Source organism: Myotis daubentonii, chromosome 1 (genome assembly GCF_963259705.1).
Source record: "Myotis daubentonii chromosome 1, mMyoDau2.1, whole genome shotgun sequence".
Taxonomy (NCBI): Eukaryota; Metazoa; Chordata; class Mammalia; order Chiroptera; family Vespertilionidae; genus Myotis; species Myotis daubentonii.
Genome location: NC_081840.1, coordinates 91083430 through 91110466, shown reverse-complemented (window position 1 = coordinate 91110466; position 27037 = coordinate 91083430). Strand labels below are relative to the sequence as shown.

At 43.3% G+C, this 27037-nt stretch overlaps 2 protein-coding genes across 5 annotated transcripts in view; one reads left to right on the top strand and one right to left on the bottom strand.

Annotated features, from left to right (window-relative positions):
• Positions 1–6607, top strand: part of SLC25A21 (solute carrier family 25 member 21) — a 553761-nt gene extending 547154 nt beyond the window's left edge. The window contains exons 8-11 of one of the 3 annotated variants that reach the window (XM_059710859.1): positions 153–334; positions 1226–1278; positions 4317–4374; positions 6501–6607. In XM_059710859.1, the coding sequence (XP_059566842.1) occupies positions 153–334; positions 1226–1278; positions 4317–4374; position 6501 (294 nt within the window). In that variant the 3' untranslated portion in view covers positions 6502–6607. Of the gene's footprint in view, positions 1–152; positions 335–1225; positions 1279–4316; positions 4802–5821; positions 6167–6500 lie in introns of those variants that run through there. The other 2 variants (XM_059710855.1, XM_059710865.1) reach the window with 2 other exon arrangements.
• Positions 6212–26573, bottom strand: PAX9 (paired box 9). Of its 2 annotated transcripts, XM_059710845.1 has the most exons (6): positions 26232–26573; positions 22099–22488; positions 20699–21325; positions 17609–17751; positions 8524–8746; positions 6212–7703 (listed from the first exon to the last, which is right to left on the bottom strand). In XM_059710845.1, the coding sequence occupies exons 2-6, from the start codon at positions 22100–22102 to the stop codon at positions 7642–7644; spliced, it is 1059 nt and encodes a 352-aa protein (XP_059566828.1). In that variant the 5' UTR covers positions 22103–22488; positions 26232–26573; the 3' UTR covers positions 6212–7641. The 2 variants fall into 2 exon arrangements, with proteins under 2 accessions (XP_059566828.1, XP_059566821.1); XM_059710838.1 differs by having other exon boundaries at positions 6212–8746; positions 26232–26564.
• Between the last annotated feature and the right edge of the window lie 464 nt (positions 26574–27037).

Here is a 27037-nt window from a genome sequence, read left to right as displayed (position 1 = left end):
TTCCAGCCTAGGAAGTCCTAATGTGTTCCGCTGGAATAGCAGGAGGGTGCCGGGGAGCGCAGTGCTCTGCTTGAGTACATATTGCTTTAGTGTTTAACCGACTTAGGGGCTTCCGCTTCCCTTTCTGTTATTGTATTCTTCTTTTCTTTTAGGATCCAACCTTGGAGTTTTTGCGAAAATTTGGGATTGGTCTTCTGTCAGGAACAATAGCCTCAGTCATTAACATCCCTTTTGATGTTGCCAAAAGTAGGATTCAAGGGCCTCAGCCAGTTCCTGGAGAGATCAAGTACAGAACCTGTTTTAAAACAATGGCCACAGTCTATCAGGAAGAAGGGTAACACATTCTTAACTTAATAAATGAGCAACCCTCAAGGATTGTCCAAACCGTATTATACTTCCATTATGATGAGAGCCATTAAGCCCTCCTAAATTGGGGGTGTGTCTGAGAAGCGCTGGGGAATAGATGACAAACTTCGCCAGCTAATGCAATAATGAGATGTTAGCAGAACATCCTTATACCATCAAGAACCGTGAGCCGCCACTCTACAATATGCTGCATTTTTGTCTTAGAATGCTAATATGCACTTTTTGCTTGCCAGTTTGCATAAAATGTTACTGCGTATTGTATGCCCTATTAACACATGGGCAAGAGAATCATTGTCTTCTGTCTGTAAATCTAATCAAAATGCCACTTAATCATATTCTCCTGGGACAATTAAACATGAGAGTTCTGTGAAAGTATCTTTCTTTTAAAATTTTAAAATATGTGCCTTATTCTGCTGGTCAAAATTTTCTTAAGTCTTACTTTTGTCTCTTGATCCTGCCTCACCCAAGTCTTATTCTAAGTAAACAAGTGATTTTTATTATTTTGATCTAAACTGCATCATAATTCCTTATGTGAAGACTGAGTTTTTGGTCTTTCAAATTCAATTACAGAAGTCACTTTGTCCAAATACATAGCTGTCTTGAAAGTAAGGCCTGTCTTGAAAGCAAAAGCCATCATGTGATGAAAATCATATTTCTGATTGGACAAGACCAGCATAGCTTGGATAATGAAGAATTAATGAACTCTTCCCCCTTGTCCAATTTGTTGCAGAGACTATCTAGCAAGATAATTTCAAATAAATATTTTATAAATGCTGAGTTAGCATTTCAGTAGAGCTGAGGTACAACTCCATTTTGTTTTCAAAAAAAGAATGTTGCTTTTTTTTCTTTTCACTTATAGGATTTTAGCTTTGTACAAAGGCCTGCTTCCCAAGATTATGAGGCTTGGACCAGGTAAATGTGTTTTTATTACTTATATCCTTCCTTCTTTATTAAGTTCTAGTGTCTTTTTTTTATTTGTGTCTAACAGCAACACAATAAAAGTTTATTCCACTGCGAAAGGCAGAAATCTTGAGGATATAGAGCTGCCTATGAGTATTCAAAATACTTACTGCGTCCACTAGAAATGTTCTATCTTTGTTTATAAGGCACTATTTATGGCCTCGCTGGAGGCTGATAGAAGCCAAAGCCCAGCTTAAGTCAATAGGAAAGGATCCACAGCCAGTTGGAGCTTGAGTGAGCACCCAGGTGCATACACTCTGGCTTCTGACTGAAGGGGAGGATTTTCAGTGGGTGAGGGACCAGCCCAATAAAAGTTTCCTGGTGCTCCCTCTCCTTGTTCCTGCCTCAATTTCATTTCAAAAAAGAGAAAAGGAGGCAGCCTTGCCTCCATGAGCAGCAAGAGCCACTTGTCTTCACGGTCACCTCTGGGGAGTGGTGAGGCGCAGCCGGGTGCGCCTTCCTGGTCTCTGCCTGGTGGTGGAGGCTCCTGGCTCAGGGCCTTACCTCAGGACACCAGCCCACAAACACTGGCTGCCATTCCCTCAGGGAGAGTCAGCTGCCTCTATGTAAATAGATAAGAAAATAACTGCTACAGACTCAACCGCCTGGGCAAATAGTGTTGGATTATAAGCAACCTTGTGAGTAAGTACGGAAGTATATACTTTTTTTTTTTTTTTTTTTAACCAGGCCACACTCACCTACTTAGACATCCTGGTAATGTTTCCTAGAACCTCCTCCTCCTCCTCCCTTCTCTCCTTTTCCTATTCCTCTGTTAACAGCAATGTCCTCCTCTCCTACTGTACTAACACATGTACACATTTACCCTTAAATCTCAACCCAATGAACCAGCATTTCTACCAACCTGGGATATAGAACAAAGTCTGTAAATTGAAGCTGGTAAACAGTTCACACTTTCTTGTGTTTAGAAAACACTTCCTCAATTCCAGATCCATCTATCCCAACTTTTCTAGGCATTTAAGCATGGATTTTGCTTCACATTTGAGATTCAGACCTGCCTTCTGTTAGTCTTTGGCCCGATTGTAAAAAAAAAAAAAAAAGGACCCAATGATAAGAATATTGGTGATTTAGTGCAATTCTCTCTGTATGTGGTGTTTTTCCTTCACCACACAGTAAAAACCTGCTAGTAGACCTAGCATTAGAGAAAATCAGAGGACTGGCCCTAACCCAGCTTTCTCAGGAGGGGGTGGGCCCGAAAAGGGTGATGACCCTGGAGAGTTTAACTAAAATGCTAATTGGCTGGAAACTAAATCCAAAACTCTTTAAATAATCTGACCCCAAGTTTTGTTAGAGGCATGCAAATGTTTGGTTGGCTTTTTAAAATGTTTTTGCATGAGGTATCCTGAGTTGTGGTGGTGTTAAATCCAGTGAAAAGGGTTGTTGTGGATGTTCTATCCAAGCTAAACAATACTGAGTAACTAGAAATCTCATTCTAAGACCTGGCCTCACTCTCATTCCAAACGTGCAAGTCCTACCAACTTCAAATGAAAGAAGGTAAAGAGAAAGGTAAGGTAAGATGATTTTTTTTGAGAGAGAGAGAGAGAGAGAGAGAGAGAGAGAGAGAGAGAGAGAGAGGTGAGCCTGGAATTTCCATTCTTCATTCTGGAGAAGCATCTCATCGTGTTTTGTAACTGCCTTAGCACTCTATGTGGCTACTGATAGATACCTCGCATGAAGGGGTAATCTTGAAGTCTGTGGTTTAAACTTCAAATATCCCTGGCCTGTAGACTAGCCCAGTTCTGTGTGTTCTTGTCTTACATTGTGAATAGTTAATAAGAGTAAACACTGCAGTTACATACATATCCACAACCCTCTGCAGTGCGTTCCTCCTCGCTTGCCAGAGCGCCAAGGGGGCTACAGCAGTGACTAGACTCTACGGGTCTAGTAGAGTATCTTCATGGGTTAAAAATGAAAATTACAGGCAGATAATTATCTTTGGTATAAAGTTACACAAACATGTGCAGCCTGTAGGTTTTTTAGAAAGCATATGGCAGTGTGTACAAAAGAACTAAAATCAAGTTCTCTTTCTTTCTGTTAGAAGTCAGTCTTCTGTTCATTCAGCCAAGTCTTCTCTAAGTTGTGCTGAGGATATTTGTCCATATTTTGATTTTGTAATCGTTTTCACACAGACATGAAAGGAGAAATAGAGATTGTCTTAAAGGACACAGAACATGTGCAATTTACTGCATTAGATAGAACACAAAATCGCCCACATACAAATGCTCTTCTGATGTCTAGGTATTCAACAGGGTTGTGCCTGTTTTCCTGTATCATATTCCTGTTGACATATTACATAGCAAGCCTCTTTGCAGCCAGTTATATAACTCTTCTCTACCAAGACAAATGGTGCTCTTATGACACCCACCCCTACTACCAAATTTTCAAGTGCAATCCATATATGTCCTAGGCAGATAAAAGGAATGAAAACAAAAGGAGGTTGAAAGCTAGCTTAGTTTTGCAATACATATTTTTTTAATATTCAGAAGCTATTTTTCACATTGCAATCCAAATTGAAAGCTGTAAGAGAAAAGCAGCCTCATTCGTCAAGCACCATCTTAGAGATTTTCTTCTTGAATGCAACTACAACAATGCTAATTATGGACTGAAAAAGATAAATCCTTTGCCTACATATGAAGAACCTGAAGGCTTCTGTTTGCAGGAAAGCCACATGCCCTTACATGACTAAATGCCTATATTTATTTACTTTTAAAAATTAAGAGTGCCTGAAAAGGAATCTGATGAGAAATGATGAAAGTTCCAGAAACTCATGGGAGAAAAATGTATTTGGAGACTCAAGATGGTCTTGATTTTGCTCTGAGAATTTTCCACAGTAGTTTTATATCTATATATTGGAGCTCAAGAACTGATGATTCTAAACAGCCCCTGCCCGATGGGTTGCGTGGGACTTCTCAGGGGGAAAGACATCCCTGTTTTACAGGATTGTGATAAGAGCCAGCTCTTTTCTTTTCTAGGTGGTGCAGTGATGCTGCTGGTTTATGAATATACCTATTCATGGCTTCAGGAGAACTGGTGATTGCCTATGACGTGTTTTTACCAATGGAGATAATGCATATTTGCTCTACAGCACCTTGAAACTATCCATCAGCTAATCTGATACAGTTATAAATTATAATTTATGTACAATTATAAAGGGGGAAACAATCTAAGATCAGAATCTATTTTGATACTTCAGAAATTATCTCTAGATAATTTGAGACTGTAGTTATGGCCATATTCATAAAATTGTAAGAATAAAAATGATATGAAGCAATTAGGTATGCAAACTGAATATAGAAAAATAGTGTAGAAGTCAGAAATATTTCATAAAAGCAATATAAGTTTTGTGACCTATGTTTTATTTACATTGGTTCACAATGAAAATCTATTGTATTGATAATTATTTTTCCCCAAGAGGCCAACAAATGCTTAAAGTAAAAAAAAAAAAAAAAAGCCAAAATTTAAAGTTTTTTAAAAATTTAACTCTTCCATAAATAATATGTAAAAGTCACAAATAAAGTATTTTAAAGGTGCACTAAAATGCCTTTTTAATATGTTCACTTTTATGTTAAAATGCAAATCTGTTCAGTTTTCTAGTAATAATTAACATTTCAGCTATATTTTTCTAAATCTACTTTATATTTTGTACTGTTGTTTAAATCAGGTCATACTTTAAACTTCTGATATTTGCAGTCTTTTATGACAAATAGAAAACATGAAGTTATATTAAACTACTTTTCTTCACATAGTTCCCTTTGAAAACAAGTTTTGTTGCTGAAATATGTTCATGTTAAATCACAACTTGGAACCACTTCTTAGACCCATGTGTGCTGTCTGTATTTGTACCCAAATGCCTGTGTTCAAAACTCTTACCTATGCTATTCTTAAAAGAACATTCAAAGTAAAGTACATTGCCAGGTTATTAGTTATTGGTGACAGCTACAGGTGTGGAGTATGATATTCGCAGTGCTAAAATATGTATTATTCAGGAAAAATGTTTCAAAATAGAAGTACATTCTTAGCATTTCAAAGGTTCCGGTACTAACGTGCACTCCAAAAAAATATCTTCTTGGCCTTGATATAACCAAAGGATTTTATATCTACATCCTTAAATGATGCTACTTCAGTAGCCAAAAGTCACCAAAAATATCTGCACGTTGTAGATGACACCTGTTCTTAACTATTTCTATGGGATATTTGTACCATGAGGCTATGTTATTAAAGCATTTTGAAAATAAAAAATAAAAGATAACATGGTAATTATTACTTTTTATTAATTTAGAGCATTTGAAGTATAAAAATAAAGGCTTTTTGACATACTGTATATACATACACAGCCTTCAGTTGTACATCCTTTCCAGCGTGTTTTTTAATTTATAGTTCAGCCCAATATTCAAAAGAGGGTCATTAAAAGTAGGAAAAGAAACAAACAAGAGAAATAAGAATGTGTCTGTTATACAACTGCATTCTATCCTTGCAGGTAATACTCTTGCATCCTGTGAGAGCACTGCCTGCACAGAGTCCATGAAATTGAACCTTTAACCTCTCCATGTGGATGGGATGGAAAAGGATCTCTGAAGAGTGCATTTGCCAGTTTAAAACATTTTCACCCGCTAAGAAACAGAGGAAATATGTCAACGCTAACCAATAATAATAATGTTTAAAAAAAAATCCCAAACCCATATCTCATTCCATTTTCCTTCTCTTATTTTTAAGAGTAGCTTTAAATCATAATTGCTTTAAATAGCAAATTGTATTGGGGGTTTCTGTTGTTCTTTTAAATTTATTTCATGTGAATTCACTGTTGTAAGAAAAGACCTAAAGGGGAGGGGGGAGAAAAAAGGAAAACTTTGATATCATTAATATTAGATTTAAAAAAAAATACAAGAACCAGAAAAATTATAAATAGCATAATAACAAGAAATTTCTTAATTTAGATAAAGAAAACAACATTTAGTTATGTTTCCATACAAACAATTGATAGTTTTTTAAAGACTCCTAGTAGCCACCTAAAACATCTGATAAGGAAAAATTCTGTACCTTATGTCAGTTTTTCTAGACGGCAGCAGAGTCACTGTATGGTATGGTTTTAAAGTCTCCACCAAGATATTGGATTGGTATCTTTGTTCCATTCGGTTTATAGTCTATTTTCTCACCAGACTAGGAACTCCAGATGTCAATAGGAGTTTTACAAGATCAAAGGAAGACTATGGCCCTGAGAGTTCATCTGCTCCTTCTGCTTATTCTTCTCCTGAAGTTATAATCCTCTATTTGTAGCACTGAATTTCGATTGCTTTAAAAATAAATGCAGTTCAAAGCTCTCTATAAGATATCTGCTGCTTGGAGAAAACAAGTCCTTGAACATAACTTGTACGTCAGAAATCTGTTTACTGTTTATATCCTAGTGATTTGAAAACCTAGCTAATCTAGCCATCTGAGTGTTCAATGAAGCCGTGAAACCAATGTGATAACTTGATTGCCATATAGGCTGTGCACAGCACAGATAGGAAGAAATCAAAATCACCTAACTCATCTCTAACAACCATGTCTAGTGATGTGCCCTTTTAGTTATTGCACAGAATTAATACCAAAAACTTGCAATATATTAATTCTCCAACAGGTGAATTGTACCAATGTTTTACAAACATATTTTTAAGGCTATGTTGCCAAACAGGAAGAACATTCTAAACAGAAGAGATTAAAAACTAGAATTTTGCCCAAGAAAATCAATTGTTTTAAAATGCAACATATAATCACACGTTCACACACACATTTGCCCCACAGCTCTATTTTTAACATTAAAATTGGTCTAGAAAGATTTATCAGTTAAACGGTGTCCTGTAACTCCAGAAATGAATAAAGGGAAATTTTAAAAATTAAATAGCATCTGTATTACTAATACCACCACCAGTTTACCTACATGTGAAACATGCTTCTGTACAACAATGTAAACTTCACAGCAAGCCATTTTTACATTCATTAGAGCAGAATTTCCCATTTTCTTTAAATTACAATGTAATTTTGGGCTGAGATTGCTGAACACACAGGTTAGCCAACAATAACAGTACAATTTAGTTTCACAGTGGTTTTCTTAACAGAAAGTTCATTTTAAGTGTCTTTGCAAAGCTTTTCACATTAAACGTTGAGTTTTAAGTGACTTCCTTTAGAGCCTTCTTGTTCAAACCTTGTCCACCTTGTCTTTGTATGTTTGGCACGTGTGTTGTCTGATTAGGGTACAGAATGGGAGACTGGCTTGTTTTATCTATTGTTCGAATCTCTGCTGTAGAAAGACAATGTCCTTCATGCGATGTTGAAGCCTTCCCTGCACACACAGAATTTATGGCAAGTCCAGATCCAGGAGCCTGAGCAGCCCACCACCAAACAGAGGCAAAAACGTTGCCAAAAAGTCACCTTTGCAAAAAGAAAGAAAAAATAGAGGAGTGGGGGAGGGGGACACCCCATGGAATGAAAACACAAATGCACCATCCAGAGTCCATATTTACAAACTAATAGAAATATAAACATTGTCATATTTGGAACCAAGCCAAAATACCGGGAGGAGCTAAATTCAGATATTGCTTGTGTTATACATATATTCTCCAACAAAACAGGTCATCTCTTAAAAATAAAGGATCACTCAAATCAATTATTGATTGGTTTCCTAATGATGAATTAAGGCTTATTTGGTCACCTTATTTGATTAGAGGGTGTAGCATAACTTTTTTCTATATGTATTTTCCTTTATTGATTTTGTGAAATCTCAACAATTGCACGTTTCAAAAGTTTAGGTTGATTTAGAATAAATATACACATGTGGTTTTACCAAAGAATCATTTAAAAAGTTCCTTAAGCCCTTTGAGGGGTGCAGGTTTCTTCACTACATTAAAACAGTGTGTGGGCAGCACAAATGTCTCATTCAGTCCTTAATATTGCTTCTGTTTTTGAATCCTAACATCATGTCAGGTTTTCTGTGAAAGAGAAGTTATGGCAAGAAATATTTAAGTGTCATCAGCACAAAGGAGGTGAGTCCGTAAAACCAGCTCTCCAGGCAGAAGGGAGGGAGGGGAGGAGGGTGAGGTCTGAGATTGGGGGACATGGGGCGGGTGTGCTGAGGGGGCCCTGGTGAAGCTGTTGCAGACGGAACTTCCCATCAGAGTGCGGAAGCTGTGACCGAGTGACTACCTTCTCTGGCTGCCTGCATGCCCTTGAATGCCAGCGATGCGGGAATGTCACAGTTGTGGGGGGAAAGTGGGGTGCCACTGGCATGTTGCCATCCATGTCCAGCAACATAACCAGAAGGAGCAGCACTGTAGGTCATGTAAGGCGACACTTGGGCCGGGGTAGGATAAGGAGCCATGCTGGATGCTGACACAAAACTGCTCACAGTTGGGAGGCCATTTGGTGCCTAAGAAGAGTAGGAAAAGAGAAGAGGTGAAAATAATCACATTACAGTAGTTGACATTTCACAGGTTCTTAGAGAGAAGCAGACTGTAAGTTTTGAGTGGTAGTAGCTAACAATATTCTGATTCTACTTTCTGATTTTTCTTTTTTTTACGGTTTGACCTTAAGCATATTCTAAAGGCATTCACAGTCTTGCTATTTAAACAAACATAATGCCAAGAGACAAGATATTATTCTTTCCACAAAGGTTATGAGGAGGCTATGACCAGAAAATTCACAGTATTTGCTTTGCTATTCAGAATTATAGGGAGGCTATGCAGGGTGAGGAAAGAATTAGTGGTGATTAAATACTCTTAGAATCTGTTCTGCTATCCATATGCCTTTGTCAACCTTCCCCGTACTTCGGTTTTGTTTGGCTCTTTTGTTGAGCCATTTGTGAAGGGCCTGGTTGGTGTAGCTTTCATTTCCAGAAAGGGGGGTGCACAGAGTGTGGGCTGTCAGTTTAGAAACTCAAAATGAGTGCAAATTTTGCTAAATAAAACATGGACGGTATTTTAAAACATCATGCTGTAAATGCTTATTGGACAAAGGACATGCAAAATCAGACAGCTTGTCTTTTAAGGGTTTTTAAATGAAGATTGGGGGTATTTTTTCCAGAGCTATTTTATCAAAAAGGAAACTGGCTATCCAACTATAAAAGAACTGCATATGTGTGGTTTTGAAATTGGAAGATTTGCTTGCAAAGTTTTGAGGCCCCGTGATGTGAATTTTTAAAAGCCACATGGATAAATGTCTTGAAATGAATTTCCATGTAAAATCTGTTTGCAAACAAAATGCAGCAGCTCTCACAGGCACATCTGCCTAGAAACCAGTACTCTATTGGCATCCAATTATTGTTGGTATCGTTACTATTAACAACACTAAAAACACCCTGATTTCCAATCTGATTTTGGCATGAACACTCAACATCCTTCTTCAAATAACTTAATTTTCCATTTAGTTTCTACATGATTTAAAAAGAAAGAGTAAATCCTTTTTCCTGGTAGTGATGTGAGTGAATTCCATAGCAACATATTTCCTAGTGAAAGTAAAATGCAAATAATAGATTTCTTATTAGTAAAACTCATTTAATCCTTAGAGGTAGGTAAAGCAGACATATGTTAATTAGATGCTTTTTCCAGTTCAGTTGCAACATAGAAATTGTTTTCTGATTTAATTCATTTTGTTATTATTTTCACTTACACATCTCTGAGAATGCAATGGTGGGGTCTCAAAAATTATTTTCTCAATTTAGAGTGATATTTGGAGTAGACTACATACATGGGTGTGATTTAACTGAGTTAAATTATGAATTTCTGGCAGTAAGAATAAAAGTAAAGGAATTAAACTTGTGTCCTTTGTCTGTAAGAGCGTATACCTCATGTTCTGTTTGTCAAAGTGCCTGTTCTTCGAAAAATTGGGAAGGAGAAAGGAAGCTAAGATTTCTTGAGTATGTCCTACCACGAAGAAATATTCAACACATTTTATCAAATAATGAGGGCTGTGTTGTACTGTTGAGTTTATAATAATTATAAGATAACATATAAGGAGTACAACACAATGTTGAATTAAAATTAAAATGCATTACACAGGTCCCAAAAGGTGATATGTACTCTTAAACAAAGAAATCATTGCACATAACTATTTAACATAAATAAATTTTATTCTCTTTTTATATCCAATAATACAGGTTAAGGATTTTAGCCATTTACTCTAGGGCAATTGGCAAGTCAGTGGCCCTGTTTAAAAGAAGTTACCACCCCTGTCTGGCACGGGATCTTATGTAGCAAATATTTTTCTGCTTTTGCTGGACAATTAAAAGATAGACATAATTTAATCTAAACGAGGGCATATTTTGAGATAACATCTGGTAAAATATTCATTCTTATTCTAGATTCTCATTGCTGTATCCTCATTCTGCTTCTTAACTTCTAAAAAAATATATTTTTTCCTTCTTTCTGAGAATGGCTCATTAGAAAATGGCTCACAGGAGGCACTTTAAGGCTCTCAGCAGATGAGCATGAATATACTAAGCTATCAAGTTGCAGGAGAAAGCTAGCATTGCATCAAGATTATAGTTCTGATCATGTTTATTTTGGATTTTCCTAATAGCCTATGAGGAATTAGTTTGGAAAGGAATCATTCTAGGTCAGTTATAGAAAGATGGTTGCATCTGCGTTCGGTTCTTCCATTCTAGCATTCATTAATATATATTATTGATGCCAATGTGCACCAAGAACCATAACATAAGAATATGAAGATTAAAATGTTGAGGTTCAAATTAAATAACAAAAATCTTTGCTCAACATTTTACAAATACGTAAGGTTAGATTACTAACATTATACATGACAGAAACAACACTCTCATTAGTAGAAAAAAACCTGTTGGTGAGTTTTCTTTGTCATCATAACTAACTTTTTCTTCCCATTCTTTTGGTCTTTGTATTTTTCTATCATTCAAAATGACAGTGCTCTCTGAAATTCTTGCTTTGTCATCTTCCCTTTCCTCCCCTTACACCCCCTTGATTAGGGGCTCCTCAAGTGTTTTGTTGCAATGTCTACAATATCCTTACATGCACCCACTTCTTTTTGCCCAGGACTGTTCCTCTGAGAAGCCAGGCTGGAATACAGTCTCACTTCAGAGTTCCGGGGAATCCGGAGGAGGCAGAACATTGGATGTAGGCCCATGCTACCTTCAGGCACCTGACTTAGTCTATGACTGCATTTCTTTGTCAAGCACCAAACCTGCTTTTATGTTATCATTCCTATTAGTATAAACATTTCAAAGTTCTCTAAAATCTCCAATATAGTTAGAGTCATTTTAGTCTCCTCTGTATTGCAGAAGAGAAGGAAAGCCGGGAGGGATCTGACATCCACAAAAAGGCAAAAGGAGGCTAAAATGTTCGCTTAAAAAATTTTTTTTTTTAATTTAAACAGTGTAAAAATAGCTCTGGACTTTCCCTGAGGTTAAATTACAACCTAGATTTGGAGTGAAAAGTTTTGTCTTAATTTTTCTTTTTACTTTTAAAGTTCAGATTTAGAAATTTAGGGGGGAAATGGCCATAAGCAAAATGAGAGAATAAACATGCTTTAAAATGTAACTGCCACCTTCACCATTCATACTAGTGACTCATTAAATACATCAATTTTCTCACTATTAATTTTGAAACATGACATTAGTAAAAGATATAAATCTCTACTGGGTAAAGTAATTGTTATTTATGAAGCAATCACCGAAAGAGTAAAATTTTCCACCTCAAAGGAAAACAACTACAGGTAGCATTGATGTTTGTTTATTCTTTCCAGTAAAAGAGTACACTTCTTAAACACCCCAAATCTGCTTAATGTTTTCAGTAAAGGGCATGTAATTAATCTGAAAAGCTAGTTAGGCTGAGGAGCGACTACCAAATGTACACCATAAATATAGTGGGAGCAAACATGCTAAATTACTCTATTTAATTAGATTGTAAATATGACTTATAAATCAACCAACATATGGAATATGGAATCCCCAGGGAAGAGTAAACAAATTTTCCAAATGAAACCCCACCATTGGGCATGTAATGGAAATCTCATTTTTGAAAATGACTTTACCTAAAGATTCCATAAATAAGACCTCAATCCATCAGCCCCCTTTTTTAATGCACATCTTCCTTGAAAGCAATGAGATAATCCTTTCCTCCAAAGAACTGTACAAGGGTCCTCCCTGTAGCAAACTATTAACTATTTAATTTTGAGAATGAGATTTACTAATACAAATCAAATTGTAAGCCTGAATAAAGCAAGTCACTTGTTTTGTTGAACATTTTTAGAAAAAGACAGATTTTATCCCACCAACATTAAAGAAAATTACCTAGAAAAAATATAAAATGCAGTGTAGTTTGGTTAAAGTTATTACAAGAATGAATGAAAAGTATGTGTTCATTTCACTGGTTCTAAAATATTAGAAATATAGATTTGCCAATTCTTAAGAATATCATTTTTAAGTGAATATGTTGATAATTTCTATTGGCAAACAGCTAGATTATAAACAGTTTGAGGACAGGGACTTGCCTTAATCATCTCATATCCCCACAAAACAGGACACATTACAGGTGTTTCATAATCATTTGTATATTTAAGTTAGTGCAACCTTTTGAAAGCAAAACATGTCATACTCTTGCTTTTAAAAAATGTATGTACTCTTTATCACAGATTAAGTATTATACTTTAAGTAAGCAAAATGAATAAAGCTGTTGAAAAAAGTAAATAAAAGTTCTAACCTAGCCATTTCATTATTTGGTTGATGGGCGTTCCATTTATTACCACCCCCGAGAAAATGGAAATGCATTAGTATTCAAACACTAATGGCCACAACAAAATAAAACCTGGTATGACAACTGTCTGGCAATTATAGGTTATAGATTATTCTTCAAATTCTGGAAATTGTCTACTGAACATTTTCTCTCTTGAAGAAAATACAAATAGCAGTGCCAAATCCTCTACTGACAATCTTTTATCCAATCATCAGTTATACCTAGTCCTCCCCTTATGATAAAATGAGTTTACCTTGGTTTTAAAATGAAGTAGATTTAGCCACAAATAGAGATGTGATTCACCTAAAATTTCAACCTCGATATATATCATAAGCAAGAAAATGGTTCAGATCTGAACATAAACAAGACTTTCTTTTTTGGTGAAATCATTTTTCTGACTGTCATTTTAAACGTCCTACTTCAATATGCAATAACTTAGCAAAACAAACCTGATAAAATCAAATGACAGTTGTAAATATGGTTGCAACATTCATCCAAAGGATTTTAATTATGCTTAGTTATCCCACTGAAGATCTACATGTTTCTAGGTAATGGAAAACTGATCATTTAAGCTTTTTTCTAAATTTTATGTTTCCAAATGTTATTAAAATTGATGTAGCCTTTAAAAAGTTTAGTCAGCTCTTTTGTATTTTATATGACACATTTAACTGATATGTAATAATTAATTTTGTTTTAAAACACTAATAGTTAAAAGCTAACTGGGACAAAAATGTTTTACATAATAGATAACATTATGAATTTCAAAGACTATTGGCATTAGCCTACAATTGCATTCTCTCTACAAAATGATAAATTTTTTAACACAAAATTAACTTTATTTGAAATTTTAAAAAATCCAATGCAAAATAACATATTTTCACAATAACAGCATGTCTACAGGAACAATATGCCTGCAAGGACTGCCAGTTTTCAAAATAATGCACTAGAAAATTGTATTTAATATTCTGAAATAATATCTTTATTTCAAAAACAATGTGTAAATGTTCATAAGACGTTTAGATTAATTTATGCCTCTAAATTCAACTATTTTCCCACCTCTGAACTTTTTCTTAATTTTGAATATTTATAGACCTTTCTTCATTTCTAACATCGCTATTTGTCGCTAATATCTTCTTAAACTTGCTGTCTGAGTTAAATATATACTACCCAAAAATGAAAATACTCAAAACTTATAAATCTACCATTCAGATACTTTAATTAGAGTACCAAAAATCTGCAAAATTTTTTTCTGAGAAAGTTTACCAATTGTAGAACATTTTTCAAAAGCTATACAACTGTTTATAAACTGTTTAAATAAAATGAGACATTGATTCACTAAGTACCTTGTAAAAGGATAGCTATAGTCTAACCCATTATTCTCTCTATATATTTCTTTTGCCATTCAATTGCATTCAATAGAGGTTTTATGATTTCAACAGAAAAGAACCAGCCATTAAGAACCAGAGAACATTGTTGCCATTCAGAATTAGATGAGATTAAAGGATTCTAGCCCAATATATAATGTGGGTGAAAAAAAGACAAAATTGATAAATATTATTTTTCTCATGTCCTCAGTGGTAGGCAATAAGGATTTGTCAATGGCATTATAAATTATCATTTACAGTGTATATTAATGTGTAAGACAAATTTTAATATTCTAAACTAATGTTTTAAAAACAAAAGATAGGTGAGTGTACCAATGTGTATAAGGTTCTAATTGCTATCAATCAGGCATCTTTGCATTTAAAATTAAAATGGAAATTAGATTACAATAATCAATTCTACCTACAATCACTTGTCAATTCAGCCTCTTGGGTAATTTCACAGGTGTCTTCTGGTATAGATTATGGTCTAAATCCTATAATCCTGAATTCTCAATTTCCTCCTTTATATACTAAAATAAAACTGAGATCATGTAATATTGTACAATTTAATAACTGCAAATGCCCTGAAAGTATTATTGTAAAAGTTTTGAGAATATATTTTTACCAAAGACTTTCAAATTTTGTTCAAATACAAAGATACACACACACACACACACACACACACACACACACACACAACATCCCTTACCTTTGCACGTTTAAGAGCAAATATAAATGTATAATTTTGTCCTCAAGGAAATGAGTATCTAAATCCCAAAAAATGCTGGTTATGCCTGTATTGAGGATCTTTTAATTCTAGTGAATTACTTAATTGTAGCTAGGTGTACATCTTTAACTTTTGCTTTAAACTGTGTTATTTTTCAAAATGTATAATTAATTAAAGAATAAAATATAAATTCCAAAATTGCTCATAAATGACAGTCTACTTAGCACACCTGCAGCATTAAGCACTATTTTGATCATTGTAACAGAGTAATCGCTGGTTTCATTGTCTTTAGAAACTTTTCAAGTTTTGAATGAAAAGAACCAGCCATTGAAATTTTATATCATCTGAATTATCTTACTGTATGGCAATGCAGAAGATTAGCATATTGCAATTAAGAACTTTCCAAATGTAAATTTGATATAAATATGGCTTTCTTCTGGAAAAAAATTAACTTGTTTTCTTAAGTATTTAAAACAATACTTTTGACCACTTACTTCTTTAAACTACTTGTTTTTATAAATCTGATAATTTAGTGATTTAATATTCAGTGAATTAAATGTAATCAATTTTCAACGTTCAGAATATACAGAGTAAATCATTCAAAACAGTGTTCTATTTTTATTTTAAATAGGTAAGTTTAATTTTGAAGTGTCTGTATAGATGATCATTTCTAAACAAGTTTAAATGCTAGATCTATAATTCAAAAAAGCAAAAATTATCATGAAAGTTTTTGGATTATGGCACTGCCATATATATATATATATATATATATATATATATATATATATATACACACACACACACACACACACACACACACACACACACACACACATCTATCCTGGGTTCATCAAATATATGTGGGAATTAGGTACTATTTTTAACTATTCTTCATGATGTTATTCTAAGAAATGATGACCTAATAAAAATCACTGAGCACCTGTTAAATGCTTTCTACTGTGCTAGCTGCTTTATATGTGCTCCTATTGTTTGTAACAAAATACCTTGACACTTTTTTGACTATGAGGCCTCTGAACAAAGAATATTCTGAATTTGAAAATTGCTTGTTTTCAAAAGTTAATCTCTAACCACCGCTTGTAACCACAGGTAATATTTAATGAATGCGTTCTATGTGGCACATGTTTGCATTACCCCACTGACTCTTCACACATCTCTTGAGGTTGAAACTATTGTTTCCCCATTTTACAGATGAAGGAATTAAGGCTCTAAATGTTTAAAGGCTCTTTTGTGGTGATGGTACTAGAAGATCAGAGTTCCTAACCATTGTACATATTGCCTCTTCGTTACAAATTAAGGGCCCTTTAGTACAAGAAAATGACAAACTTTCTTATAATTCCTCTCTGGCATTCTTACAGTAGGAATAGAGTCAGAAACGGGACTCTCTTTGCTGCTATTTTCTCTGATATGTATCATGGGAGAACTATTAATATGTATCTGACTCTTTTTAAACAAAATACGAGAGAAATGAGGAAGTGGAAATGAGTTTGTTAGAGAAAATAACAACTAGGATTTTTTCCCCCAAGTGAATAAAGTAACAAGTTCCAGTTACCTTTAAAAAGCTGGTTTTTACATATACGAAAACATTGCAAGTTTTATGACTTCAAAATAATAAAATGAAAACTAAGTATTTTGAGGCTTTGGGATTTGAGTTTGATATTAAGAAATGTTCAAACCTGCCCAGCTCTGCTCATCGGCTCATAAAACCTTACTTTGCTTTAAGGTTGTTTGTTTGTTTGTTTGTTTTTTGAGAGCTTTGGCTTTGAAGTCCTGATTCTAGCGTGGTGGTGATTTTAGACTCAAAACTCTTGGGCTTTTATTATTGTGGTTGCTTCGTCTTTCTCAGAAAAAAAGAAATAAAATAAAGGAAAGAAGAAGCCCCGTGGCTTAATTTTTCTTTGGGAAGGTCGGGGGAGGGACAGAGGAAAAAATTAAACGGTCCACAGCCGGTCCGTATAATTTGAGGTTTCTCACTAAGCTCCCTTGGGAGATTCCGACGTGACGTTTAACAGGCGGATGGTCACTTTATTAAGTTTATCTGGTCGCCTCTTCTCACCCGCAGGCCCAGCCATGCCACGGGTCCGCGGGGAGCCGAGTGAGCGGGAGTGGGAGCCGGAGCCCCGCGGGCGCCCCGACCTCCCGCAGCCGCCGGGCTGCTCGCCTGCCCCGGGAGCGCCCTCCACGCGGAGCCCCGGCCCCAGGGCGCAGGACAGCCACGCCCCCCCCCCCCCCCCCGGCCCGGGGGCGCTTCCAGGGCCCGGGCCCGGCGGGGTCAAGACCGAACTGCGCCCTCAAAGGTCGGGCCTCTTTCCTGCCCAGTGGACCCCGGGACCCGGCTCCCGCTCGCCCCGCAGCCTGGGCCGTCCTTCCGCGCGCCCGGGCGGGACGGCCCCGCGCCGCCCTCCCCGCCGCCGGCTGCTCACCTGGCCGTACTTGGCGTCCTGCTCCAGGGCTCCCTTCTCCAGCCCGTTGACCGCGTGCGAGGCGGCGGCGGGGAAGCTGCTGCGGCCCAGGCTGCTCCACTCCTCCACCTTGGGGCTGTGGTAGGGGGAGCTGTCGCTGACTCCTGGGGAGAAGGGGGCGTCAGGCTGGGGTCCCAACCGCGTGCAACTCCCGCCCCCCCCCCCCCCGCCCCGGCCCCTACTGAGCCCCGGGCCCGACCGCCCAGGCGCTGCCTCTGCGGCTCGCAGCCCCGGCCCCTCGAAGTTCACTCAAGTTCATCGCCTGCGCCTGCGAATAGGCCTCCGCCTCCCCCTCGCCCGGGGGAAGGTTTCTTCTTTTCCGAACCCGCCTTGGATTTCCTCCTGGCTCTTCAGAGAAACCCGTGGAAGGAACCTGAGCGCTGTGCCCAAGTTTTCCCCAAGTCGGAGAAAGAACCAGTGAGGCCGGATGAACCGATCTCCCCAAGCCTAACCCAGCCTCCACGGAGGAAAACGCGGGGACTGAACAGCGGAGAGGGGCGAGCGGGCCCACCTCGCCTGTGCTGGTGCGCAGGCACCCAGGTAAGGGGCCCCTAGGCTGTAGGGACCTAGTAGTTCTGTCAACAGATGGAACAAAAGACCTGCAAAGTTCTTTGCAAACACGACAAAATGCTGCCTACAATACATATGCAAAGTCTATGTGCGTAGGTTTTTGCCTTGCTGTGACCAACCTGGATTCCCTAGCTCTCTCTATACATTAAATATGTGAGGGAATGTGCATATGACTCAAAAATAAATACTATAATTACCACTTAAACGCCACATGTGTCAGTGATAAGGTTATGTAGAGAGGGGGTGGTTTTGTGTTTTTTTTAATGATATGAAAGGTTAAGAAAATGAAAGTAGAACTAAGTGTTTTCTTTAAAAAAAGAATAAAGTTGTCAATTATTTTATTTTTTTTACTCCTTTGTGTTCTTAATAGAGATGCAAAGAAAATCATATGGTGTAAACTGATTACCACTATACCTAGGGTGTGCCTATTGAAACACTGGCATCTTTAAGTGATCAAGTCCAATTTTAAAGAGAAGGTGTTTGAAAACTATGCGCAGCATGCTCTTGTCTTTGGGACCCATGGGTGGAGGACCAAGGTTTGACAGAGCCACCACAATTTGATTTCAAACACTTCTACCTGACACAGTGCCTGGAAGCAGTGATCATTTTGTAGAAATGACTATTTATAGAAACAATCTTTGTATATTCACAGACTTGTCAGAAAACGGGTTGTTTAAAGCTGGCATCCAGAATCAACAACATCTCGAATGAAGAGTTACTGGTCTCAACAACCCAATACATTTACAACTGACATTTGATCTGACTGCAGGATCCCTGGGGAAGAAAAGTTTTCTTTCAACTCTGTCAGTCTTCTTTCCCTGTCCCTCCCCCTCTCCAAAGAATTAGATTGTGTTCCAATTTGCACCAGGACCACTGCGTTTTGGCCCAGAACGGCCAGTCGCCAGTCTCTCTTTGCCTTCCCAGACAAAAGGCCATCGGTAGGCACAAGCCTGAAGTTATCTTAAGAAATTGAGATCCCCCTGCGAGCCCCGTTTCTGCTGATCTCACACTTTCCCATGAACAGGGGCTTCCTTTAAATGTCAGTGAGGTCAGTTTATCCTATAAATCAAGGGCAAACTCTCTCGAAAGAGAGCTCCAACCAGCTCCAAATGAGACAAAACTGAACTCCTAGAAGGATCTTATAGATACACAGAGAACAAGAAGATGAGAAATTGGGGCTTGGCTTTAATTACTTAAAAGATAATTGTACCACTGTGGTGGTAACCAAGAAAGGCGGGAAATAATTAAAGAAACTACCCCCCCCCTTCCTATTTAATTTTTCTTCTGCACAGTTTAAACTTTTGGCTGAGAAATTAAGAAGGTAGGCTCTTTATCTCTGCAATATTTAATATTTTGCATCTAGGGCATTTTGACTTTCTTTTCTACCTACCTAGAAAAAAACTTACACTGTTTTTTGTTTGTTTGCTTGCTTTGCTTTGTTTTAACAATGCAGTAAAGGAAAACAAACTTGGAGCTCTTGAGGAAGCCCGAGGGAGCAGGAGGGCTGGGGAAATCGTTCTTACCAAGCAGAAAAGACATTGAGGGCACTGCAGGGTCAAGGGTGAGAAAGGAAAAGAACAGTGGGTTGAAAACGTGCAAGGACTAGACACCCACTCGCATTTCCGGGGGCAGAGGGACCCTACAAGGAAGTGGCAGGCGCGCAGAAAACGGAAGAGGACAGCAAAGAGGACAGCAGGGAATTGCCATGCATTTTGTCTCCATCACAGACAGCGGTGGCTGGTGCCACTTCCTAAGATCATATATATCTTTTAAGGAGAGAGAGAGAGAGAGAGAGAGAGAGAGAGAGAGAGAGAGAGAGAGAGAGAGAGAGAGAGAGAGAGAGAGAGGAGAGAGAAGAAAACGCAATAACATGCCAGTTACTAGTAGTAACTTCGGGACCTCCGTTTCCGAGGAAAAAGAAGTGAAGCATAAGAATGAAACCAATTAGGTGACATTTGAACTTCCTGCCTGAGCAAATTTGGCCTGATTGCTAGAATCCTCAAGAAGAACACTGCAATTTCCACAGCGTGCCCGACTCCTCGCGGCCGCATCGGATGCCCCAACGGGCTGCCCTCCGCGGTGTGTGCAGCCTGCAGCCCTGCGCCAGCTCGGGTCTCCCGGGCTGCGCCCCAAGTCCGGCCCGGCCGCGTTCCCCGAAGAGAGCGAGCAGGTCTGAGGCTGCCGCGGCGGCCGCGCGAGAGGCGGGGGAGGGTGGCAAATGCGAACCATGTGTTGGGGATGGGGGGATGTTATGGGTCTGGTAGTTTGAGATGAGGCAGCAGACTGTGTGTGGTAAGGAAACCAGCGGCATGAATTTCAAGTTAATGAGATCAGGACACCCCCTGGGAGGACTCCTTCCATTTCCAAAGGAAAAAGCCCCAGGTGGTGGGGTAGGCTTGGGCGGAAGCCGCAAGTACGGACACTCGGTCGAGGGTGCGGAGGGAGAGTCTGCACGTCCTCGCGGCGGCCCTCGAGCCTTACCTTGGTCGGTGATGGAGCGAATTCCCAGGATGTCGGTAACAGAGTGGGAGGAGGGCCAGGTGCGCGGCATGGCCACGGAGCCGGGGATGGCGGGCACCCCGGGCGGCGTGGGCACCTTAGCGGCGGCCGCCGTGATGGGGCTGGGGTAGGAGTAGATGTGGTTATAGGGCAGCGCCGGCTGCGGAGCGGGCTGGTGCTGCTTGTACGAGTCGTAATGGGCCTGTTGGGCCAAGTTGCCGATCTTGTTGCGCAGGATGCGGCTGATGGAGCTCACGGAGGGCACGTTGTACTTGTCACACACGCCGTCGGCCAGTAGGCGGTCCCGGATCTCCCAGGCGAAGATGCCGGGGTCCCTCTGCTTGTAGGTCCGGATGTGCTTCACCACGGTAGGGGTGGTGACCCGGGGCTTGCTGCCCCCGATGGCTCCTGGCAAAATCGAGCCTGTCTCGTTGTAGCGCGCCAGGATCTTGCTGACGCAGCCATGAGAGACCCGTAGCTGGCGGCTGATGTCACACGGTCTGATGCCCAGTTGGGCCAGTTCCACGATGCGAAGCCGGATGGCGTTGGGCAGCGGCCTCCCGTTCACGAACACTCCTCCCAGCTGGTTCACCTCCCCGAAGGCTGGCTCTGCAAAACAAACACGCGGCGCGCGGGGACGCGCACCCGCAGCTTGGGACGGCCGCCGGCCGCTCGGCCTCCGCGCGCGTCAAGGGGCAGGGTGGCTGCCACGGACCAGGGGCCCCCCCGCTTTCCTCAAACCCTCTGGTCCCCGAGCTCTGCAGAACCGCCCCAAACCGCCGCGGTCCAGTCAGACCCCCTCCCTCGTGCCGATGGTGCTGGCAGCCGCTGGAAACAAATAACGTGGTGAAACGCAGGGCGGCTTCGAGCGCTCAAAAGTCTCGGAAGCGGGCGAGGAAATCGCTCGTGACGCCTGCCACCCGCTCCTTCGCGGCTACTCGGCGCTAAAGTTCTTGGGCCGCTCCCCTTGGTCCCCAGCGCCCCGCCTTAGGGACCTGCGCAATTAGACAAGGTCTTGGGGAAACTGCAGGGTTTTTCTCTGTCCTGTTTGTTTGCGTGCGTGCGTGTACAGTATGTGAAACACAACTTGGTCGGCCACGGGGGCTGCGGGGCTTGCCACGGCTCCCTTCTCTTAACATCAGAAACGAGCAGCAACAGCAACCCAGTAGCCAGCGTTTAGACTGAACTGCTGTGCGCCTCTGACCCTTAGCATGTTCCTACAAGTTGTAGGAACACGAGCAAAGTCAATACGGAAAGTGTGAGCGCTCAGGGGTGCTCTCTCTCTCTCTCTCTCTCTCTCTCTCTCTCTCTCTCTCTCTCTCTCTCTCTCTTGCTCCCTCCCTCCCTCCCCGACTCTGACAGCGTCCCCCGCCGCCACTCACCCATTGCTCCGAGCAGCACACCAACCGGGCCCCAGTTCCGAGCTTCCAGAAAGAAACTTTCGCACGGCCTCAGTGCCCCAGCCTGTCGCTGCCCCGGGCCGTGGGTGCCTCCGCTTCTCTCCGGGAGGAGGCGGCGAGAGTGCAAAAGGAAGGAGTAAAAGGAAGTCTGTGCCCCGCTGAAAGAGGCTTGAGTTCTGCATTTCAATCTAAGCAGCAACGTGGGCTGGGCTGAGCGGGCCGGGCGGCTCTGTCTATCACTCACCAAGGACACGCCCCCAAAGGGGTGGGCCCGAGGGCAGGCTGCGCGGTGATTGGTGCGGGGCCGTGAGCGACAGCGCCGTCCGGAAAGTCCTTCCGCTGTCTCCTCGAGCTTGCTCGGCACCTGGGTGACTAAATACAATGAAATCTGGTGTTTGACACCTTCCGAGGAGCAGCGCAAACAGACAGCAAAATTATGCTGATAAAAGTGCTGAATAAGCACATTAAAGCGTTTGGTCCCAATAAGAGACTCAAAAGGGAAGGGGCTAAGGAGACTTCTTTGGGGGACAGACTAACGTCTCAGAACTGTTACCAGGTGTAGCCACCCCAAGCCAGGCGGCGACAGCGCGGGTGCGGGAAGATAGGCCCGTCGTAGAGACAAGGTTTAGGGGAGGCCGAGGCAGAGGTGGCGGCCACACTGACCGCCAGGTGCAAACCCGTCCTCCGCCCCCGCGACCAGCTCCACGCAGCAGCCTCTACAGGAGGGTTCACCCAGGAGCGCGGGGCCCAGTGTCAGCCACGCAGGCTCCGGGCAGGGGCCGCGCTGTGTGCGGAGAACGCAACCACAGGCGCCTACAGCCACGGATAGGTCACCTGGCGCGGGGCACACTCAGCGGAGGCCAGAGCGCCCTGGGCTCAGCCACGGTGCTGGTCCGCGGGTGCTCAGTACGAACATCTGCCGGCTTCCCCCACTAGCAAACCACCGCACAGGAGTTTTGTTTAACTATGAGAGAGACTTGTCCCAAGATGAACACCCGGCCTGTGTGTGTGTGTGTGTGTGTGTGTGAGAGAGAGAGAGAGAGAGAGAGAGAGAGAGAGAGAGAGAGAGATTCCCGCATCTTCGGTTTAGCTACCAGAGGCCTTGAAGTTCACCCTATCTCTCTGAGTTTCCACTTTCGTTCACCCTAATTCTAATCTGAAGTGTACAGTGCTCTTTTTTGGTGGCCAAAATTATTCACGCTTTGGGTGTGGGTTTTGGAGAATGCTAAACAGAATTTTTAAAACAATACGGGGGACATTGTTAATGAACTTGGGAGCTGTACTGCTTCGGGTCTGTGACACACAGACTGCTTGCTGTCTGAGTAACGCTCGTGGTGCGCGCAGGATTCGGCCGATCCTCCCACAATCCCCAGGGATGTGTGTGCCTCTGGTCTATGCATAGGGAAGCTGACTGGGCCCAGATCCCGGGGCAGTAAGTGACAAAACTAATGATCAGTTGTGCTTTTTAAACCCGAGTCATCTCCAGATCCTTTCTCTCCTATGGTGCGCACTCCAAGTTCAAATTTACAGATATGAAAGATTTGAACGATAAAGGAAAGATGACTTCAAACATACTTAATTCTTTACAATCGGGTTCTTGCAAAAAGTCCCACAACTAGGGACTTTTCCTTGGGTTCTGACCCCCAACACCTGTTGCGTGGCACCGACAAGCGCTTTACAACGCGGACGGAGGTCCTTCCGGAATCCAAGCAGTTAGAACTGGCAGCTGCTTCATGGGGCGGGAGTACAAATTAGCTACCACTGATATCGCAGGAGCGCTTACGAGTTTGCCTTCGGCTTCTTTGGAGGAATGAACAAGCTGGGCATCTTGACTCAGAACCCCCCTGACCCCGCTCCCCGCAGAAGCACGGCCACCTGCTGTCTGTGGCGGACTCTTCTGCGCTCCGCTGCGCCCAGGACGCCCCTCTGACCCTTCGGGGCTGTGGTGTCGCTAAAGTTCCGCCCTGGGAGTGGCAAGGCCCAGTGCCCTGGTGTGGTCTAGGAGCTGTGCGAGGGCTTTAGGGGATGCACTGCACCAGCCCAGAATGACCCAGAGACTCGTATTGCTAGGGTTCCGGCTAAGTGGACCTAACACAACCCCCTGTCATTCCCTCATCGCCTTCACCTGCCTCATTTCCCCGAGCCCTTGAACACTTGGCCGCTCCCTCTCCAGTTCCACCTGCTGGACTCGGTGTCGCCCTTCGGTCTTAGCTGCGGTGGACCCCCAACCCCACAAGACTCACTACACCCGGAGTGGATGGGGGCGGGGGGCAATGGGGTGTGTGGCGCTCTCCGAGGTGCGCATTCCCTGGGGGCACCAGTGGAGGCTTTGGTGTCTGGGATGCTAAGTACCCAAGCCGAGGCCGGGGTCCTGGGACCAGAGGAGCCGAAGCTTCAGGGGATCCTAGATAAGAGGCCGACCCTGCACCCTCCGGGGGACGCACACTGAGCCAGGGAGCAGGCGACCCCAGGACAGACAGTGACCTGACAGAGACGCGCGAGGGAGGGTGGTAGAAGGAGGGAGAGAGGGAGGGAGAGACTAGGGATGACAAGCCTCCTCCGTGGGCCCAGGGATGCGGGAAAGAGCAAGGTCAGCTGGGCTCAGTGCCCGCTCTTTACTGCCCGCCCTGGAACCAGGAGATCACACCGAGATCGCAACGACGAAAAGAAATTTAAGACTAAAACCAAAACACAACCGGTACGGCACGCAGCTGGCACAGGCTGAGGAGAAGCCATAAGTCCTTCCCAGGGCGCTGTCGAGGCCTCCTCTGCGGGGAGACCCACTCTCTGGGTAAATATTTACTTAGTGGGCGACTGGAAACCTGCCCGGCGGGAGGGTGTGAAGCAGGGGCTACAGGGGCGGAGAGAATCCGTGCGCTCAGCCCAGACCGGGCAAAGCTGTACCTCGGCCCGAGGGGAGCCCGGGCCCAGGACTCCAGGCAGCGCGGCCTGGGCTCCGGCTGCGGGAACTTCAGCTTGGCCTGCAGCGCGCCTTTTGGGCCAGACTCTCAACCCATCCCTGTGCCCAGGCCAGATGCTGTAAAGTCTTCACACATCTGCCAGCTGTCCCAATGCCTCTGGCCTCCACCTGCGGCGCCCTCCCCGCCCCCACCCCCAACCCCCGGCCTCCACTACCACCTCCAGGCCCTAGAGGTGTCTGAGGAAAGATGCGGAAAGCGGACTAGAATCTAGAACCTTCTTCCAAGGTCAGACCCGGGCGCTAGAGGCCGTGCAGCTCGCTGGGAGCCCTCCCCGAGCTCTGCAATCCCGAGTGACGAACGCCCTGGGCTGCTCCGCCGGGCACCTGCAGCCCGGGTCTGCGGGCCATCGAGGACTGGGAGGCAGGGGTGGGATTAGCTAGAGGGGGCATGTGTCTGCGCTGGAGAGGGGCCTGTTCCCAGGCGCGCTTAGGAAGAGCAGAGTTGGCAGAGAAGACTGTTAAGGAACTGATTCCTCCAGCTGCCCCCCAGCCAGGAACAAACAGGACCCCGGGGTGAGGCCCGGGCAATGGGAGATGCAGGCATCTGGGGCAGCCAGGATCTGAGCTCCAGGGCGGGTGTGCGGAGCACAGTGAAAAGCACAGGGCTTTTAGCTGTCGGCGGGGGGGGGGGGGGGGGGGGGGGGATGCGGTGGAGGCCAGATCCAAGGGACCGCGTCTTCTAGGGTAGGTCAAGGATTGCGCGCGGCGGAGGGAGGGAGGGAGGGAGGGAGGGAGAGAGAGAGAGAGAGAGAGAGAGAGAGAGAGAGAGAGAGAGAGAGAGAGAGACGATGTCTCCATTCTTCTCCAAACTGTGTTGCCAACGCCTAAGCCGTGGGTTTCAATCCCGATCCTCCTACTGCTAGGTCCGGGCCTCACACGATAAGCGGCCGCTCCTCCCCCATCTTGACCTTCTAGCGACTGCTGCCTCAGTGGCAGCCGGCAGCGCACCCGGTCCCCACGGCGACGAGGGTCCATCCTGAGCTGAAGCGGATTTGCACTTGCAGCCGCGGGCAGGGGCAGGGGCAGGGGCGGCGGATAGAGGGAAGGGCCAAGGGTGAGGGAGAGACAGCCCTCTGGGGCCCTCACCCCCAGCCAGGCCGGAGGGGGGAGGGGGAGGGGGTGGCGGCACACTGACCTGCGGGCCTGGACTTCGCCGGGTTGCGGACGGGACCGGACGCGCCTGCCCAGGTAAAGGCCGCAGGGGTCCCCACAAGAGGAGCCCGGAAGATTCTCCCAGAGTCGCTGGGACCTCCCCGGGGCCTCTCCGCCTTCCAGCCGGCGATGCTCTCGGTAAAAGACCCTTTTCCCCGAAGGCAGCCTCCCACCAAGCCTTCCCAGGGCGCAGAAATCGTGCTGCGGGCCGTGGGAGAGGCCCCGGGGCTGCGAGCTCTCCTCGCCCGCTCTCTCCTTCCGAGGGCAGGGGAGGGGCCTGCTGCCGCCTGAAACCCGCTTTTAATTCTCCGCCTGCCTGTTTCGGATCACTCGGGGTTGGTTTTTCTGTTTGCTCACTCCTTCTGTTACAATAAAAACAATCGACATTTCTTTTCAGTTTCCCCATATTAGCGTCACTCGGTAATTGTTCTCCACACCCCCTCCCCCCCACACGCTGAAGGAGAGCGGGGTGGCTGGTACCCTCGCATTGGAAGGTTTCCGAATATATAAGCAAATCTTCCCTAAAGACTTTAAAGTAAAAATAAATAACGGCCCGGGAAATTGCCATGACCCTAGCCTCACTTTCTGAACGCAAATTACACCCATTTTTCAGTTTTCAACAGCGGAATTGCTTTCAGAGGGACTGCGCGGGGGCCTATGTGGTATGGTTACATTGTTTATTAAGCCCGCAAATGAAAGAGAACGCATTTCTGTGCAAGGGGTAAAACTGTGGCTTCGGGACCGCAAGTGCGGTCAAGGAAACAGGAGGATCCCTGCGGGGAGGTCGAG

Coding starts and splice junctions, on each gene's coding strand:
- PAX9 (XM_059710845.1), bottom strand. Junction 17,752..20,698: donor TCGCTCCATCACCGACCAAG/GTAAGGCTCGAG, acceptor CCTTCTCCCCAG/GAGTCAGCGACAGCTCCCCC. Junction 7,704..8,523: donor CATGCAGGCAGCCAGAGAAG/GTAGTCACTCGG, acceptor TGGGCTGCTCAG/GCTCCTGGATCTGGACTTGC.